Source organism: Melitaea cinxia, chromosome 14, assembly GCF_905220565.1.
Source record: "Melitaea cinxia chromosome 14, ilMelCinx1.1, whole genome shotgun sequence".
In the NCBI taxonomy this organism is placed as follows: domain Eukaryota; kingdom Metazoa; phylum Arthropoda; class Insecta; order Lepidoptera; family Nymphalidae; genus Melitaea; species Melitaea cinxia.
The window spans coordinates 11,886,114-11,903,087 of record NC_059407.1 but is presented as its reverse complement, the minus strand read 5'-3'; the positions used below and the strand labels follow the sequence as shown (position 1 = coordinate 11,903,087).

At 37.4% G+C, this 16,974-nt stretch overlaps 1 protein-coding gene and 1 long non-coding RNA gene across 2 annotated transcripts; both read left to right on the top strand.

Annotated features, from left to right (window-relative positions):
* The first annotated feature begins 1,680 nt into the window (after positions 1 to 1,680).
* Positions 1,681 to 3,717, top strand: LOC123659410 (ubiquitin carboxyl-terminal hydrolase 10-like). Its single transcript, XM_045594626.1, has 5 exons — positions 1,681 to 1,816; positions 2,157 to 2,355; positions 2,498 to 2,711; positions 3,106 to 3,318; positions 3,439 to 3,717. The coding sequence occupies exons 1-5, from the start codon at positions 1,681 to 1,683 to the stop codon at positions 3,715 to 3,717; spliced, it is 1,041 nt and encodes a 346-aa protein (XP_045450582.1).
* A 297-nt stretch (positions 3,718 to 4,014) lies between these two features.
* On the top strand, positions 4,015 to 16,114 carry LOC123659520. The gene is made up of 2 exons (XR_006744027.1): positions 4,015 to 4,058; positions 15,731 to 16,114. It is a non-coding gene; the product is annotated as an uncharacterized LOC123659520 (long non-coding RNA).
* Positions 16,115 to 16,974: the final 860 nt, after the last annotated feature.

Sequence of the window (16,974 nt, the reverse complement as noted above, 5' to 3'; positions counted from 1 at the left end):
CACGTAGCATTTTTTTTTATGTTCAGATACATAGAATTCACTTAGCAGTAATCACACAATTTGTTTAAGTCACTCTGAAGTAGTATGCAGTCAGAATTATTAGATACACACCTAAAAATTTTCATGTCATCAGCATAAAGAAGTATATCTGAATTCTCGAAAAATGTATGTATATCATTTATTGAAAAGTAGAGAACCAAGGTGCGAGCCCTGGGGCACACCAGAAAAAATGGGCACAAAAGAGGAAACACCCTTTCACTGTCACTGCTTGGCTCCGGTTATATAGGTAGGAAGAAAGCCATCGAAGTAGATCGCCATATATACCGACTCTCTCTCTCTCTCTATCAAATGCCTTAGAATAGTCGGTATACACGACATCCACCTGGTAACCCAGATCCATGGCAATAAAAACGCGATGGACAAACTCGCACAAATTACTCTCCGTTGATCTCCCGTCCACAAATCCATGCTGCTGACTCATTAAGAAAGGCCTAAGACTCGGATTAATATTGTCATACACAATTTTCTCAGACAATTTATCAACAGTAGACAATTTTGAAATCGGTCTGTAATTTTCAACATTATGCCTATTACCAGACTTGTACACAGGAACAACGTAAGATCGTTTCCAAATATCAGACATGATACCCGATCGTAAAGATAAAGAAAACAAAAGCAGAAGCGGATAAGCTAAAGATTTGTGGCACAATTGCAAAAAAATAGGTGGCAAGCCATCCGGTCCTGAACCCTTATTAATATTCAACTGCCTGAGATATTTCATATCAATATTAACGGTAAGCTCAATACGTCCTAGCGACAAATTACTTTTGGAAGACACATTATGACCTTGGGACCCATAAGAACTAGCAATGTTAGGCGGCGCTGAATAGACAGATTTAAAGTGTTCGTTAAAAAATTGACATATTTTGCCTGCATCGGAGCTGCACTCATTCTTGAAAAAAAAATATCTTTAGGTATATTTACTGCAGCCCTTTTAGACCTAATGAAAGCCCAAAAAAAATTTACTATTCCTATTAATTTTTAATTCTGATTGATTCTGATTATACCTAATATATATTTATCATAACACTCAATTTGGAGTTGTTTTTGACGGTTTCTCAGATAGCTGAACATGTTGTAGTCGACTCGTCGAGTAGATACTCGACCATAAATTTTCCATCGCCTATGACAACGCAACTTATCACATATTATGTTAATTAGACAATTAGTATACCAAAAAGGATACCTTTTATCTCCTTTTAAAGTTTTTATTGGAACATATTGCGAAACTATGGAGCATCCGAACATACATTATATATACGGTCGAATTCAGTAACCTCCTCCATTTTTTGAAGTCGGTTAAAAAATCAACTTCATCGTAACCTATTACAATTTAGTGGTGATTAGAATGTATTTACTTGAAAAACTGGTATGATTCTAGAGTAATACGCTTACTAACTAAAATAAAAGGCTAAGAAGTTGGTTAGCTATATAGGCCAATAGAGTCAAATAATGAAACAAATAATAATTAAACGTATAGTTGCTTCGATTGAGGTAAAGTACTTAAACGGTATAGAGCCTAGTTTTCTGTTTTCTACATTTTCCTATTTCAATTAATTTTTAATTTATGAAAATCTATTATCGTATGAACATATCATAAATAATTAAATGTTAATAGGAATGTCGATTTATTACGCAACTACGACCGGGTCGACGATGGTGGGCAATAATGCACGCGAAATCCTCCAACCGCCACCAACGAAAACCTGGGCGAGCCTGTTCGAGGCTAAAACGGGCAATAAAACTCCTATCAATCGTACTTCCACTTCTACAAATTTAAGTCACCCAACAGCAGCCCAGGAGCGCACGTTGCCTACGTACAGTGACGAAGCCAACTCACACAGAATGGGAGTTAATTATTGTAAATATTTTATAGTATTCAATATCGACATTACAAATAGGCGCGTAAATTCTGTTACTATAAATTATTATAGAAAGATATTTTACACTTTCTAAACTTCCGTTATTCTATAATGACATGGGCCAGTTTTTACAGGAGCATTGATCATTTTGTAGTTGTTCTAAAATAGTATTTTTTACGTTTTTCTTGATACCCCGGACAAAACTAAATTGCATACCTTCATTTTATTTTTCAGAATTTCCCTCAAATTATCAGTCAGAGAATCGTCCTATTTCTCTCTTACCTCGCAGCCTCACTAATCGCTCAAACTATTGCTACGTGAATGCTATCCTGCAAGCCCTGTTCGCTTGTTCGCCTTTCAACAACATGCTGACAGCGCTCCCGTCGTCGCAAGCGCGTAGCGGCAATTCGAGCACACCTTCAATCGATTCGCTGTAAGTATTATTTTTATGATCTCCCATGTCCAGTCTGGTCAGTAATTTATAAACATTTCAAACTGATTCATAGCCTGACAACTTTATTGTCAGCAAGAATAGACTGCGTCAACAATAATAAATTTACGACAATAATTTTCAGAAAAGTACTGTGCTCGGAGTATAGCATGGTAGCGAGTTCCTCGCGTTCTGGGCACAGGCGGACGGCAGTCACGGGGCCGCCGCTGGACGGCTTTGCGAGCGTCCGGGTGCTGAGGGCTCTGAGGCAATTTTCTGGCGCACAGGGAAACAGACAGGAAGACGCAGAAGAATTTCTGAGCTGTATCCTTAATACGCTCAATGACGAAATGCTCGAGGTAAGAAGTTATAGACGTTTAAATGTATAGTACCTGGCTGACCGTGCTTAGCTCTGTATTTTGAGTAAATCATGTTTTTTGGAAATCATATTTAAATACGAATTACATATTTTTAAAATATGAATAGTATTTTTTACCGACAATGATAACAAATATAAATAAATATAAAAAATTAAAAATAAAAAAATAATTAAAAAATAATAATGGTGAAATATAAATAATAATAAGAAAATCGTTTTAGCCGATTCCGAGATTCAGATTCTATATACATATATACAAGAATTGCTCGTTTAATAGTATAAAATTAAAAGACAGTAACGAGTTACATTAAATTTATTTCTATTTGTTTCTTTCTTTAAGAGTTCCATCCATAGCGTTAAATTTTTCCTTTTAGGTCATAAAAGCAAATGAGCCCGAAGAGCCTACACGGGACGCCATTAAAAAATCGAATAGTGTCGTCGCACAAGACCAGTCTGTCTGTACGGTGCGTCGCACACCGGTGGCGGATATCTTTCGCGGCCTAACGCGGACCCGCCTGCACCGCGCCCCGAACCACAACGTCACGGATAACGTGCAGCCTTTCTTCACCCTGCAGCTCGACATTGAGGTGAGTCGCGTTACCCGTCTACATCTCTAGTCTTGACATATTACACATTACTAGCGACCCGCTCCGCGAACCACAGTAGCAATAGTACTAGTGAAATTAAAATGTCTTTTCTTTCAACAGCGTTCCAACACAGTTCAGGACGCCTTGGAACTCTTGGCAGCCAAGGATGCCATAGAAAGCGTTCCTGGTGCTTGGCAACAGCTCTCATTTGCACGGCTGCCTTTAGTACTGCTGCTGCATCTCAAGTGCTACCAGGTTGACGGGAACGGTCACGCCAAGAAGATCATCAAGAATTTTGATTTTCCCGTCGACCTCAATATTCATCCAAGTACGTATTACCTCTCGGTCATCTACAAATCAACCACTAGTGAAAATAATATTGACCCTGTTAATAAATAGTTCGATTTATAGTTTTAGGTCCAAAAACTTAGTTAATAAACTGAACTAAAACCTCGATGTGAAAGGCTCTAAATGGCATATAAATTTCAAATCAACATAAATCTAAAGTAATCGATTCTGAGAATAAAATTGTAGTGTATTTCGATAATGTTGTAATTATGATATATTAGATTTACTTATAGAAAAGCTAAAATGATATTTTACTATTACAGAAATGATGTCATCGAAGCACACGTACAAGCAGCGCACGTACAAACTTTTTGCCGTGGTCTATCATGAAGGAGCACAAAGGTCACTCACTACATTACGGATACGTTCCACAGTGGCGCCGGTTGGATTAGGTAAGATAAATATATACTTTTTGATCAACTCCAAGTAAAGTTAACATATTTAAAGAAGTTACGCATACCGCTTATAAGATTCATATAACGCTTTAAAAAAATTACAATGTCGATACAAATTTATCGTCGTTATGTATAATAAATACTATGTGAACAATCTATACTGAGTAAGAAACACAAGTGTTTATGTGAGTATTTTTGCTGTACAAGAAATTACTAATGTTATTGTTAATCTATAATATATATAAAAGCGAAAGGTCACTCACTCATCACGAAATCTCCGAAACTATAACACCTACAAACTTGAAATTTGGCAGGTAGGCTCCTTATAAGACGTAGGCATCCGCTAAGAACGGATTTTACGAAACTCGACCCCTAAGGGGGTAAAACGGGGGTTGGAAGTTTGTATGAAAGTCCTATGTTTTTGAAGTAAGGGACTTGAAATTTAAAATGTATGCTCTATAGATGGTGAAAAGATGTCCAAATAATGTATCTTTAGAAATCAACCCCTTCTTGGGGTTGAAACGGGGGATGGTACGTTGACTCACTGATCACGAAATCTCCGAAACTATAACACCTACAAACTTGAAATTTGGCAGGTAGGCTCCTTATAAGACGTAAACATCCGCTAAGAACGGATTTTACGAAACTCGACCCCTAACGGGGTAAAACGGGGGTTGGAAGTTTGTATGAAAGTCCTATGTTTTTGAAGTAAGAGACCTGAAATTTAAAATGTATGCTCTATAGAAGATGAAAAGACGTCCAAATAATGTATCTTTAGAAATCAACCCCTTTTTGGGGTTGAAACGGGGGATGGTAGGTTGACTCACTGATCACGAAATCTCCGAAACTATAACACCTACAAACTTGAAATTTGTCAGAAAAGCTCCTTATAAGACGTAAACATCCGCTAAGAACGAATTTTACGAAAATCGACCCCTAAGGGGGTAAAACGGGGGTTGGAAGTTTGTATGAAAGTCCTATGTTTTTGAAGTAAGAGACCTGAAATTTAAAATGTATGCTCTATAGAAGATGAAAAGGCGTCCAAATAATGTACCTTTAGAAATCAACCCCTTTTTGGGGTTAAAATGGGGGATGGTAGGTTGACTCACTGATCACGAAATCTCTGAAACTATAACACCTACAAACTTGAAATTTGGCAGAAAGGCTCTTTATAAGGCGTAAACATCCGTTAAGAACGGATTTTACGAAACTCGATCCCTAAGAGGTTAAAACGGGGGGTTGGAAGTTTGTATGAAAGTCCTATGTTTTAGAAGTAAAAGACTTAAAATTTAAAATGTATGCTCTATAGATAATGAGAAGGCGTCCAAATAATGTATCTTTAGAAATCAACCCCTTTTTGGGGTTAAAACGGGGATGGTAGTTTGACTCAATGATCGCGAAATCTCCGAAACTGTAACACCTACAAACTTGAAATTTGGCAAGTAGGCTCCTTATACAACGTAGACATCCGCTAAGAACGGATTTTACGAAACTCGACCCCTAAAGGGGTAAAACGGGGGTTGGAAGTTTGTATGAAAGTCCTATGTTTTTGAAGTAAGAGACCTGAAATTTAAAATGTATGCTCTATAGAAGATGAAAAGGCGTCCAAATAATGAATCTTTAGAAATCAACCCCTTTTTGGGGTTGAAACGGGGGATGGTAGGTTGACTCACTGATCACGAAATCTCCGAAACTATAACACCTACAAACTTGAAATTTGTCAGGAAAGCTCCTTATAAGACGTAAACATCCGCTAAGAACGAATTTTACGAAAATCGACCCCTAAGGGGGTAAAACGGGGGTTGGAAGTTTGTATGAAAGTCCTATGTTTTTGAAGTAAGAGACCTGAAATTTAAAATGTATGCTCTATAGAAGATGAAAAGGCGTCCAAATAATGTATCTTTAGAAATCAACCCCTTTTTGGGGTTGAAACGGGGGATGGTAGGTTGACTCACTGATCACGAAATCTCTGAAACTATAACACCTACAAACTTGAAATTTGGCAGAAAGGCTCTTTATAAGGCGTAAACATCCGTTAAGAACGGATTTTACGAAACTCGATCCCTAAGGGGGTAAAACGGGGGGTTGGAAGTTTGTATGAAAGTCCTATGTTTTAGAAGTAAAAGACTTGAAATTTAAAATGTATGCTCTATAGATAATGAGAAGGCGTCCAAATAATGTATCTTTAGAAATCAACCCCTTTTTGGGGTTAAAACGGGGGATGGTACGTTGACTCACTGATCACGAAATCTCCGAAACTATAACACCTACAAACTTGAAATTTGGCAGGAAAGCTCCTTATAGGGCGTAAAGATCCGTTAAGAACGGATTTTACGAAACTCAACCCCTAAGGGGGTAAAACGGGGGTTGGAAGTTTGTATGAAAGTCCTATGTTTTTGAAGTAAGAGACCTGAAATTTAAAATGTATGCTCTATAGAAGATGAAAAGGCGTCCAAATAATGAATCTTTAGAAATCAACCCCTTTTTGGGGTTGAAACGGGGGATGGTAGGTTGACTCACTGATCACGAAATCTCCGAAACTATAACACCTACAAACTTGAAATTTGTCAGGAAAGCTCCTTATAAGACGTAAACATCCGTTAAGAACGAATTTTACGAAAATCGACCCCTAAGGGGGTAAAACGGGGGTTGGAAGTTTGTATGAAAGTCCTATGTTTTTGAAGTAAGAGATTTGAAATTTAAAATGTATGCTCTATACATGGTGAGAAAGTGTTCAAATAATGTATCTTTAGAAATCAACCCCTTTTTGGGGTTAAAACGGGGGATGGTACGTTGACTCACTGATCACGAAATCTCCGAAACTATAACACCTACAAACTTGAAATTTGGCAGGAAAGCTCCTTATAGGGCGTAGAGATCCGTTAAGAACGGATTTTACGAAACTCGACCCCTAAGGGGGTAAAACTGGGGTTGAAAGTTTGTATGAAAGTCCTATGTTTTTGAAGTAAGAGACCTGAAATTTAAAATGTATGCTCTATAGAAGATGAAAAGGCGTCCAAATAATGTATCTTTAGAAATCAACCCCTTTTTGGGGTTGAAACGGGGGATGGTAGGTTGACTCACTGATCACGAAATCTCCGAAACTATAACACCTACAAACTTGAAATTTGTCAGGAAAGCTCCTTATAAGACGTAAACATCCGCTAAGAACGAATTTAACGAAAATCGACCCCTAAGGGGGTAAAACCGGGGTTGGAAGTTTGTATGAAAGTCCTATGTTTTTGAAGTAAGAGACCTGAAATTTAAAATGTATGCTCTATAGAAGATGAAAAGGCGTCCAAATAATGTATCTTTAGAAATCAACCCCTTTTTGGGGTAAAATGGGGGATGGTAAGTTGACTCACTGATCACGAAATCTCTGAAACTATAACACCTACAAACTTGAAATTTGGCAGAAAGGCTCTTTATAAGGCGTAAACATCCGTTAAGAACGGATTTTACGAAACTCGATCCCTAAAGGGGTAAAACGGGGGGTTGGAAGTTTGTATGAAAGTCCTATGTTTTAGAAGTAAAAGACTTGAAATTTAAAATGTATGCTCTATAGATAATGAGAAGGCGTCCAAATAATGTATCTTTAGAAATCAACCCCTTTTTGGGGTTAAAACGGGGATGGTAGGTTGACTCAATGATCAGGAAATCTCCGAAACTATAACACCTACAAACTTGAAATTTGGCAGGTAGGCTCCTTATAGAACGTAGACATCCGCTAAGAACGGATTTTACGAAACTCGACCCCTAAGGGGGTAAAACGGGGGTTGGAAGTTTGTATGAAAGTCCTATGTTTTTGAAGTAAAAGATTTGAAATTTAAAATGTATGCTCTATACATGGTGAGAAAGTGTTCAAATAATGTATCTTTAGAAATCAACCCCTTTTTGGGGTTAAAACGGGGGATGGTACGTTGACTCACTGATCACGAAATCTCCGAAACTATAACACCTACAAACTTGAAATTTGGCAGGAAAGCTCCTTATAGGGCGTAGAGATCCGCTAAGAACGGATTTTACGAAACTCGACCCCTAAGGGGGTAAAACGGGGGGTTGGAAGTTTGTATGAAAGTCCTATGTTTTAGGAGTAAAAGAAATTTAAAATGTATGCTCTATAGATAGCGAGAAGGTGTCCAAATAATGCATCGTAATCTATATATATAAAAGAGAAAGGTCACTGACTCACTCATCACGAGAACTCAAAACCGTTGGATGGTGGTCCATCCATCCAGGATGGATAAAGATGAAATTTAGCAGGGAGGTAGATTATAGTTAGTTGACGTCCGCTAAGAACGGATTTTGCGATATTCCTCCGCTAAGAGGGTTTAATTAGGGTTGATAGTTTGTATGAAACATATACAGCCTGAAAATAAAACTAAAAATGTGGTGTATAGAGAGGTTTTATAAAAATAACTATTAAATTATACTAAATTGTGCCTTTTGAAAAGTTACTCAGTTTGATAAGCATTTCAAGTGACTGAAATAAAAAAATAATTTGCGTTAAACATCTTAATAGTAATGCATATCTTCATAACTACGCGGACGTAGTCGCAGGTGACAGTTAGTGTATTATAAAATAAAGTCCCAAAAAGTATATGTGAAAGATTCCTTCAAAATCTACTGAACGGATTTTCATGCGATTTCACCAATGGAGAGAGGGCTTGGAGAAAAAGGTTTACGGAACGGCTAAGCCGATTTCGATAATAGTTTCACTGGAAGTTTGCCGGGAAAACTTTGTGACACACTGATTCCTACGCGGGCGAAGCCGCGGGCACAGCTAGTAATATATATAAAAGCGAAAGGTCACTCACTCATCACGAAATCTCCGAAACTATAACACCTACAAACTTGAAATTTGGCAGGTAGGCTCCTTATAGGACGTAGACATCCGCTAAGAACGGATTTTACGAAACTCGACCCCTAAGGGGGTAAAACGGGGGTTGGAAGTTTGTATGAAAGTCCTATGTTTTTGAAGTAAGAGACCTGAAATTTAAAATGTATGCTCTATAGATGGTGAGAAAGTGTCCAAATAATGTATCTTTAGAAATCAACCCCTTTTTGGGGTTGAAACGGGGGATGGTACGTTGACTCACTGATCACGAAATCTACGAAACTATAACACCTACAAACTTGAAATTTGGCAGGAAAGCTCCTTATAGAGCGTAAACATCCGCTAAGAACGAATTTTACGAAAATCGACCCCTAAGGGGGTAAAACGGGGGTTGGAAGTTTGTATGAAAGTCCTATGTTTTTGAAGTAAACGACTTGAAATTTAAAATGTATGCTCCATAGATGGTGAGGAGGTGTACAAACAATGTATCTTTAGAAATCAACCCCTTTTTGGGGTTAAAACGGGGGATGGTAGGTTGACTCACTCATCACGAAATCTCCGAAACTATAACAGCTACAAATTTGAAAATTGGCAAGTAGGTTCCTTATAGGGCATATACATTTGCTAAGAACGGATTTTATGAAACTCGACCCCTAAGGTGATAAAACGGGGGTTGGAAGTTTGTATGAAAGTCCTATGTTTTTGAAGTAAGAGACTTGAAATTTAAAATGTATGCTCTATAGATGTTGAGAAGGTGTTCAAATAATGTATCTTTAGAAATCAACTCCCTTTTGGGGTTAAAATGGGGTAATGGTAGGTTGACTCACTCATCACGAAATCTCTGAAACTATAACAGCTACAAACTTGAAATTTTGCAGATAGGTTCCTTATAGGGCGTAAACATCCGCTGAGAACGGATTTTACGAAACTCGATCCATAAGGGGATAAAACGGGGGTTGGAAGTTTATATGAAAGTCATATGTTATTAAGGTAAGAGACTTGAAATTTAAAATGTATGCTCTATAGATGGCGAGGAAGTGTCCAAATAATATATCGTAATCTATATATATATAAAAGAGAAAGGTGATTGACATCACGAGAACTCAAAAACCGCTGGATGGTCCATCCATCCAAGATGGACAAAGATGAAATTTGGCAGGGAGGTAGATTATAGTTAGTAGACGTCCGCTAAGAACGGATTTTGCGATATTCCATCGCTAAGGGGGTTTAATTGGGGTTAATAGTTTGTATGAAACATATACAGTAGCAACAAGTTCGCCTGATAGGTTATTCATACTGCAGCCTGAAAATAAAACTAAAAATGTGGTGTATAGAGAGTTTTTATAAAAATAACTATTAAATTATACTAAATTGTGCCTGTGAAAAAATTACTCAGAGTGATAAGCATTTCAAGTGACTGAAATAAAAAAATAATTTGCGTTAAGCATCTTAATAGTAATGCATATCTTCATAACCACGCGGACGTAGTCGTGGGCAACAGTTAGTGTATTATAAAACAAAGTCGCCAAAAATGTATGTGATCGATTCCCTCAAAATCTACGGAACGGATTTTTATGCGGTTTCATCAATGGAGAGAGGGCTTCAAGAGGAAGGCTTATAGAACGGCTAAGCCGATTATGATGAGAGTTTCACTGGAAGTTTGCCGGGAAAACTTTGTGTCACACCGATTTCAACGCGGGCGAAGCCGCGGGCACAGCTAGTAATATATATAAACGCGAAAGGTCATTCATCACGAAATCTCCGAAACTATAACACCCACAAACTTGAAATTTGGCAGGTAGGCTCCTTATAGGAAGTAGACATCCGCTAAGAACGGATTTTACGAAACTCAACCCCTAAGGGGGTAAAATGGGGGTTGGAAGTTTGTATGAAAGTCCCATGTTTTTGAAGTAAGAGACTTGAAATTTAAAATGTATGCTCTATAGATGGTAACAAGGTGCCCAAATAATGTTTCTTAGAAATCAACTCCCTTTTGGGGTTAAAACGGGGGATGTTACGTTGACCCACTCATCACGAAATCTCCGAAACTATAACAGCTACAAATTTGGCATTTGGCAGGTAGGTTCCATATAAAGCGTAGTCATATTCTAAGAACTGATTTAACGTAACTCGACCCTTAAAGGGGTAAAACGGGGGTTGGAACTTTGTATGAAAGTCCTATGTTTTTGAAGTAAGAGATTTGAAATTTAAAATGTATGTATAGATAGTAAAAAGGTATCCAAATAATGTATCTTTAGAAATCAACTCCTTTTTGGGGTTAAAACGGGGGATGGTAGGTTGACTCACTCATCACGAAATCTCCGAAACTATAACAGTTATAAACTTAAAATTTGTCAGGTAGGTTTCTTATAAGGCGTAGACATCTGCTAAGAACTAATTTTACGAAACTCGACCCTTAAAAGGGTAAAACGGGGCTTGGAAGTTTATATAAAAGTCCTATGTTTTTGAAGTAAGAGACTTGAAATTTAAAATGTATGCTCTATACATGGTGAGAAGGTGTTCAAATAATGCATTGTAATCTATATATATAAAAGAGAAAGATCACTGACTCACTCATCACGAGAACTCATAAACTGCTGGATGGTCCATTCATCCAGGATAGACAAAGATGAAATTGGGCAGGGAGGTAGATTATAATTAATAGACGTCCGCTAAGAACGGATTTTGCGAAATTCCACCACTAAGGGGGTTTAATTGGGATTGATAGTTTGTATGAAACTTATACAGCAGGGTCGGTTTAAAGCAAAATAACCGCGTTGCAACCCTATGGGTTCAAGAAACATTTATATTGATCACTTATAAGTAGTACAAAAAAATATATTTTTTACAATATCCAACCTTTACGTTACTAGAATACTTTTTATTTACCCCTGTCTTCACGGAGTCACGGAGGAGCGTGCGTTACGCTACTCTGTGACATATAGTTACGTAGAACCATATTAAAAACTGAATTGCATGCAGTATAGTTAAACATATTTACACTACAATACTACATTATTACTACATTATTTCATACCACAATTCGGACGAATTCAACGAACCATTTTGTTAAACGCGACGCGCGCTTCACGCGCACGTAGTCGCGGGCAACAGTTAGTGTATTATAAAACAAAGTCCCCAAAAGTGTATGTGATCGATTCCCTCAAAATCTACGGAACGGATTTTCATGCGGTTTCATCAATGGAGAGAGGGCTTCAAGAGGAAGGCTTATGGAACGGCTAAGCCGATTATGATGAGAGTTTCACTGGAAGTTTGCCGGAAATACTTTGTGTCACACTGATTTCAACGCGGGCGAAGCCGCGGGCACAGCTAGTCTATAATATATATAAAAGCGAAAGGTCACTCACTCATCACGAAATCTCCGAAACTATAACACCTACAAACTTGAAATTTGGCAGGTAGGCTCCTTATAAGACATAGGCATCCGCTAAGAACGGATTTTACGAAACTCGACCCCTAAGGGGGTGAAACGGGGGTTGGAAGTTTGTATGAAAGTCCTATGTTTTTGAAGTAAGAGACTTAAAATTTAAAATGTAAGCTCTATAGATGGTGAAAAGGTGACCAAATAATGAATATTTAGAAATCAACCCCTTTTTGGGGTTAAAACGGGGGATCTTAGGTTGACTCACTGATCACGAAATCTCCGAAACTATAACACCTACAAACTTGAAATTTAGCAAGGAGGTTCCTTATACAGCGTAAACTACCGCTAAGAATGAATTTTACGAAACTCGATCCCTCAGGGGGTAAAACGGGGGTTGGAAGTTTGTATGAAAGTCCTACGTTTTTGAAGTAAGAGACTTGAAATTTAAAATGTATGCTCTATAGGTAGTGAAAAGGTATCCAAATAATGTATCTTAAGAAATCAACACCCTTTTGGGGTTAAAATGGAGGATGGTAGGTTGACTCACTCATTACGAAATCTCCGAAACTATAACAGATACAAACTTGAAATTTGACAGGTAGGTTTCTTATAAGACGTAGACATTTGCTAAGAACCGATTTTACGAAACTCGACCCCTAAGGGGGTGAAACGGGGGTTGGTAGTTTGAATGAAAGTCCTATGTTTTTGAAGTAAGAGACTTGAAATTTAAAATGTAAACTCTATAGATGGTGAAAAGGTGTCCAAATAATGTATTTTTAGAGATCAACTCCTTTTTGGGGTTAAACCAGGGGATGGTAGGTTGGCTCCCTCATAACGAAATCTCCAAAACTATAACAGATACATACTTGAAATTTGGCAGGTAGTTTCCTTATGGGGTGTAGACATCTGCTAAGAACTGGTTTTATGAAATTCAACCCTTAAAGGGGTAAAACGGGGGTTGGAAGTTTGTATGAAAGTTCTATATTTTTGAAGTAAGAGACTTGAAATGTAAAATGTGTGCTCTATAGATGATGAGATGGTGTCCAAATAATGCATCGTAATCTATATATATAAAAGAGAAAGGTCACTGACTCACTCATCACGAGAACTCAAAAACCGCTGGAGGGTTCATCCATCCAGGATGGACAAAGATGAAATTTGGCAGGGAGGTAGATTACAGTTAGTAAACGTCCGCTAAGAACGAATTTTGCGATATTCCACCGCTAAGGGGCTTAATTGGGGTTGATAGTTTGTATGAAACATATAAGTTCACCTGATAGGTTATTTATACTGCTGCCTGAAAATAAAATTAAGAATGTGGTGTATAGAGAGGTTTTATAAAAACAACTATTATATTATACTAAATTGTGCCTTTTGAAAAGTTACTCAGTGTGATAAGCATTTCAAGTAACTGAAATAAAACAATAATTTGCGTTAAACATCTTAATGCATATCTTTATAACCATGCGGATGTAGTCGCGGGCAACAGTTAGGTTATTATAAAACAAAGTCTCCAAAAGTGTATGTGATAGATTCCCTCAAAATCTACTGAACGGATTTTCATTCGGTTTAAGAGGAAGGTTTACGTAACGGCTAAGCCGATTTGATAAGAGTTTCACTGGAAGTTTGCCGGGAAAACTTTGTGACACTCTGATTTCAACGCGGGCGAAGCCGCGGGCACAGCTAGTCTATAATATATATAAACGCGAAAGGTCATTCATCACGAAATCTCCGAAACTATAACACCTAGAAACTTGAAATTTGGCAGGTAGATTCCTTATAGAGCGTAGGCATCCGCTAAGAACGGATTTTACGAAACTCGACCCCTAAGGGTGTAAAACGGGGGTTGCAAGTTTGTATGAAAGTCCTATGTTTTTGAAGTTGAGACTTGAAATTTAAAATGTATGCTCTATAGATGGTGAAAAGGTGTCCAAATTATGTATCTTTAGAAATCAACCCCTTTTTGGGGTTAAAACGGGGGATAGTAGGTTGGCTCATTGATCACGAAATCTCCGAAACTATAACAGCTATAAACTTGAAATTTGGCAGAAAAGCTTCTTATAGGGCGTAGACATCCGCTAAGAACGAATTTTACAAAATTCGATCCTTAAAGGGGTAAAACGGGGGTTGGAAGTTTGTGTGAAAGTCCCATGTTTTTGAAGTAAGAGACTTGAAATTTAAAATGTATACCTTATAGATGATGAGAAGGTGTCCAAATAATGAATCTTTAGAAATCAACTCCCTTTTGGGGTTAAAACGGGGGATGGTAGGTTTACTCACTCATCCCGAATATCCGAAACTATAAAACCTACAAACTTGAAATTCACAGATAGGCTCCTTATAGGGCATAGACATTCGATAAGAACGGGTTTTACAAAACTCGACCCCTAAGGGGGTAAAACGGGGGTTGGAAGTTTGTATGAAAGTCCTATGTTTTTGAAGTAAGAGACTTGAAATTTAAAATGTATGCTCTATAGATTGTAGAAAGGTGACCAAATAATGTATCTTTAGAAATCAACTCTCTTTTGGAGTTAAAACGGGGGATGGTAGGTTGACTCACTCATCACGAAACCTCCGAAACTATAACAGCTACAAACTTAAAATTTAGTAGGTTGGTTCTTTATAGGGCTTAGACATCCGCTAAGAACTGATTTTACGAAAATCGACCCGTAAGGGTATAAAGCGGGGGTCGGAAGTTTGTATGAAAGTCTTATATTTTTGAAGTAAGAGACTTGAAATTTAAAATATATGCTCTATAGATGGTGAGGAGGTGTCCGAAAAATGCATCGTAATGTATATATATATAAAAGAGAAAGGTCACTAACTCACTCATCACGAGAACTCAAAAACCGCTGGATGGTATATCTATCCAGGTTGGACAAAGATAAAATTTGGCAGGGAGGTAGATTATAGTTAGCAGAAGTCCGCTAAGAACGGATTTTACGATATTCCACCTCTAAGGGGGTTTAATTGGGGTTGATAGTTTGTATGAAACATATACAGCCTGAAAATAAAACTAAAAATGTGGTGTATACAGAGGTTTTATAAAAATAACTATTAAATTATACTAAATTGTGCCTTTTAAAAAGTTACTCAGTTTGATAAGCATTTCAAGTGACTGAAATAAAAAAATAATTTGCGTTAAACATGTTAATAGTAATGCATATCTTCATAACCACGCGGACGTAGTCGCGGGCAACAGTTAGTGTATTATAAAACAAAGTCCCCAAAAGTGTATGCGATTGATTCGCTCAAAACTTACTGAACAGATTTTCACGCAGTTTCACCATTGGAGAAAGGGGTCTACCATTGGCAAAAAGAAGGTTTACGGAACGGGTAAGCCGATTTTGATGAGAGTTTCACTGGAAGTTTGCCGGGAAAACTTTGTGACACACTAATTTCAACGCGGGCGAAGCCGCGGGCACAGCTAGTTAATTACAATTTCAGGTTCGATGATGCAATAGTGACGCAAGTGACTCTTGCAAAGGTATTGAAGGCGACGGCACCACGAATGCCGTATATTTTAATGTATCGCCGGCATGATACACTTCTACCACATCGGCCTCCCGGCTAACCGGTGTACGTGTGTCCGAGAGAAACTAACTGTAGTGACCTTGAAAGTGAGTGTAAATAGTAGTGTATAAAGTTGACTGTGCTGTGTGTCAAAGACTTGTTATAACAACAAATTTACTAAAATTTTATCTAATATTAAGTACCTTTTACCATATCTGTTTAGTCATGTAAGATTATTTCTGTTTTTTATTGATGAAATTGTTGTGTAAATTTAGTGTAAATAAATATTGTAAATTTAAGATAAATGTTTTATAAATAACAATATCTTTTATTGTCACATATTTTTCATTATTTTTAATAAACAATATTAATATATTTGATAAATAGTCTGTAACGTGTACACACGGTCATCTACTCCTAAGTTAGGTAACTTTATATACGTAACTACTACTTTACTTAAGTACTAGATACGTACTTTATGTGCGCCAATTTGATAGGCCGGAACGCCCGCTATTGAAGTAAAAGAAGGACATTATTTCTACATATATGGATAGTTAATTTCACACTACCCTCTGATATTGATGAACTCTGATTTAATAATAAAATTTTGACGTTATCTGAATTTTCCATTTTGTTTCTATTTTAAAAATATACAGAAACTATTTTAGAAAAACCCGTGACCAAATTGAGCATCGAAACCGACACTACTTACACAGTAGGTAGTCTCTTAAGCTGCATAGTTTTGGTTACTCACAGCCGAATAAAATCGACTTCAATTTATATCTACCAGTAATACCACGGCGGTAGTCGAAAAAATAGACAACGAAATACGTATTATCCGTATCCGTATCCGTAAACACGAGTACTTTACGTCACGTCTCGATCAGTTTTGAATGGGACCACGCGACAAATTCACCACCTTGCTTCATTAAGTCGTTGAAAATTAGTAGAGAAAATAATATTTTTATGTTTGATCAAATACAAAGGAGCTATAAAAGAAGAAGTGTATGAGGACACTGCCTACACGCTATCGACATGAGACGTTTGAGAGGACATTAAGTGTGCGAAATTTCATACTCTTCAGTTCACGCAATTTTCGTAAAAAGGGTATACAGTTTGTGCTTCACGTATATATAGACATATGATCTGAATGTGAAACAAGAGCTTGTTGTCTGGTA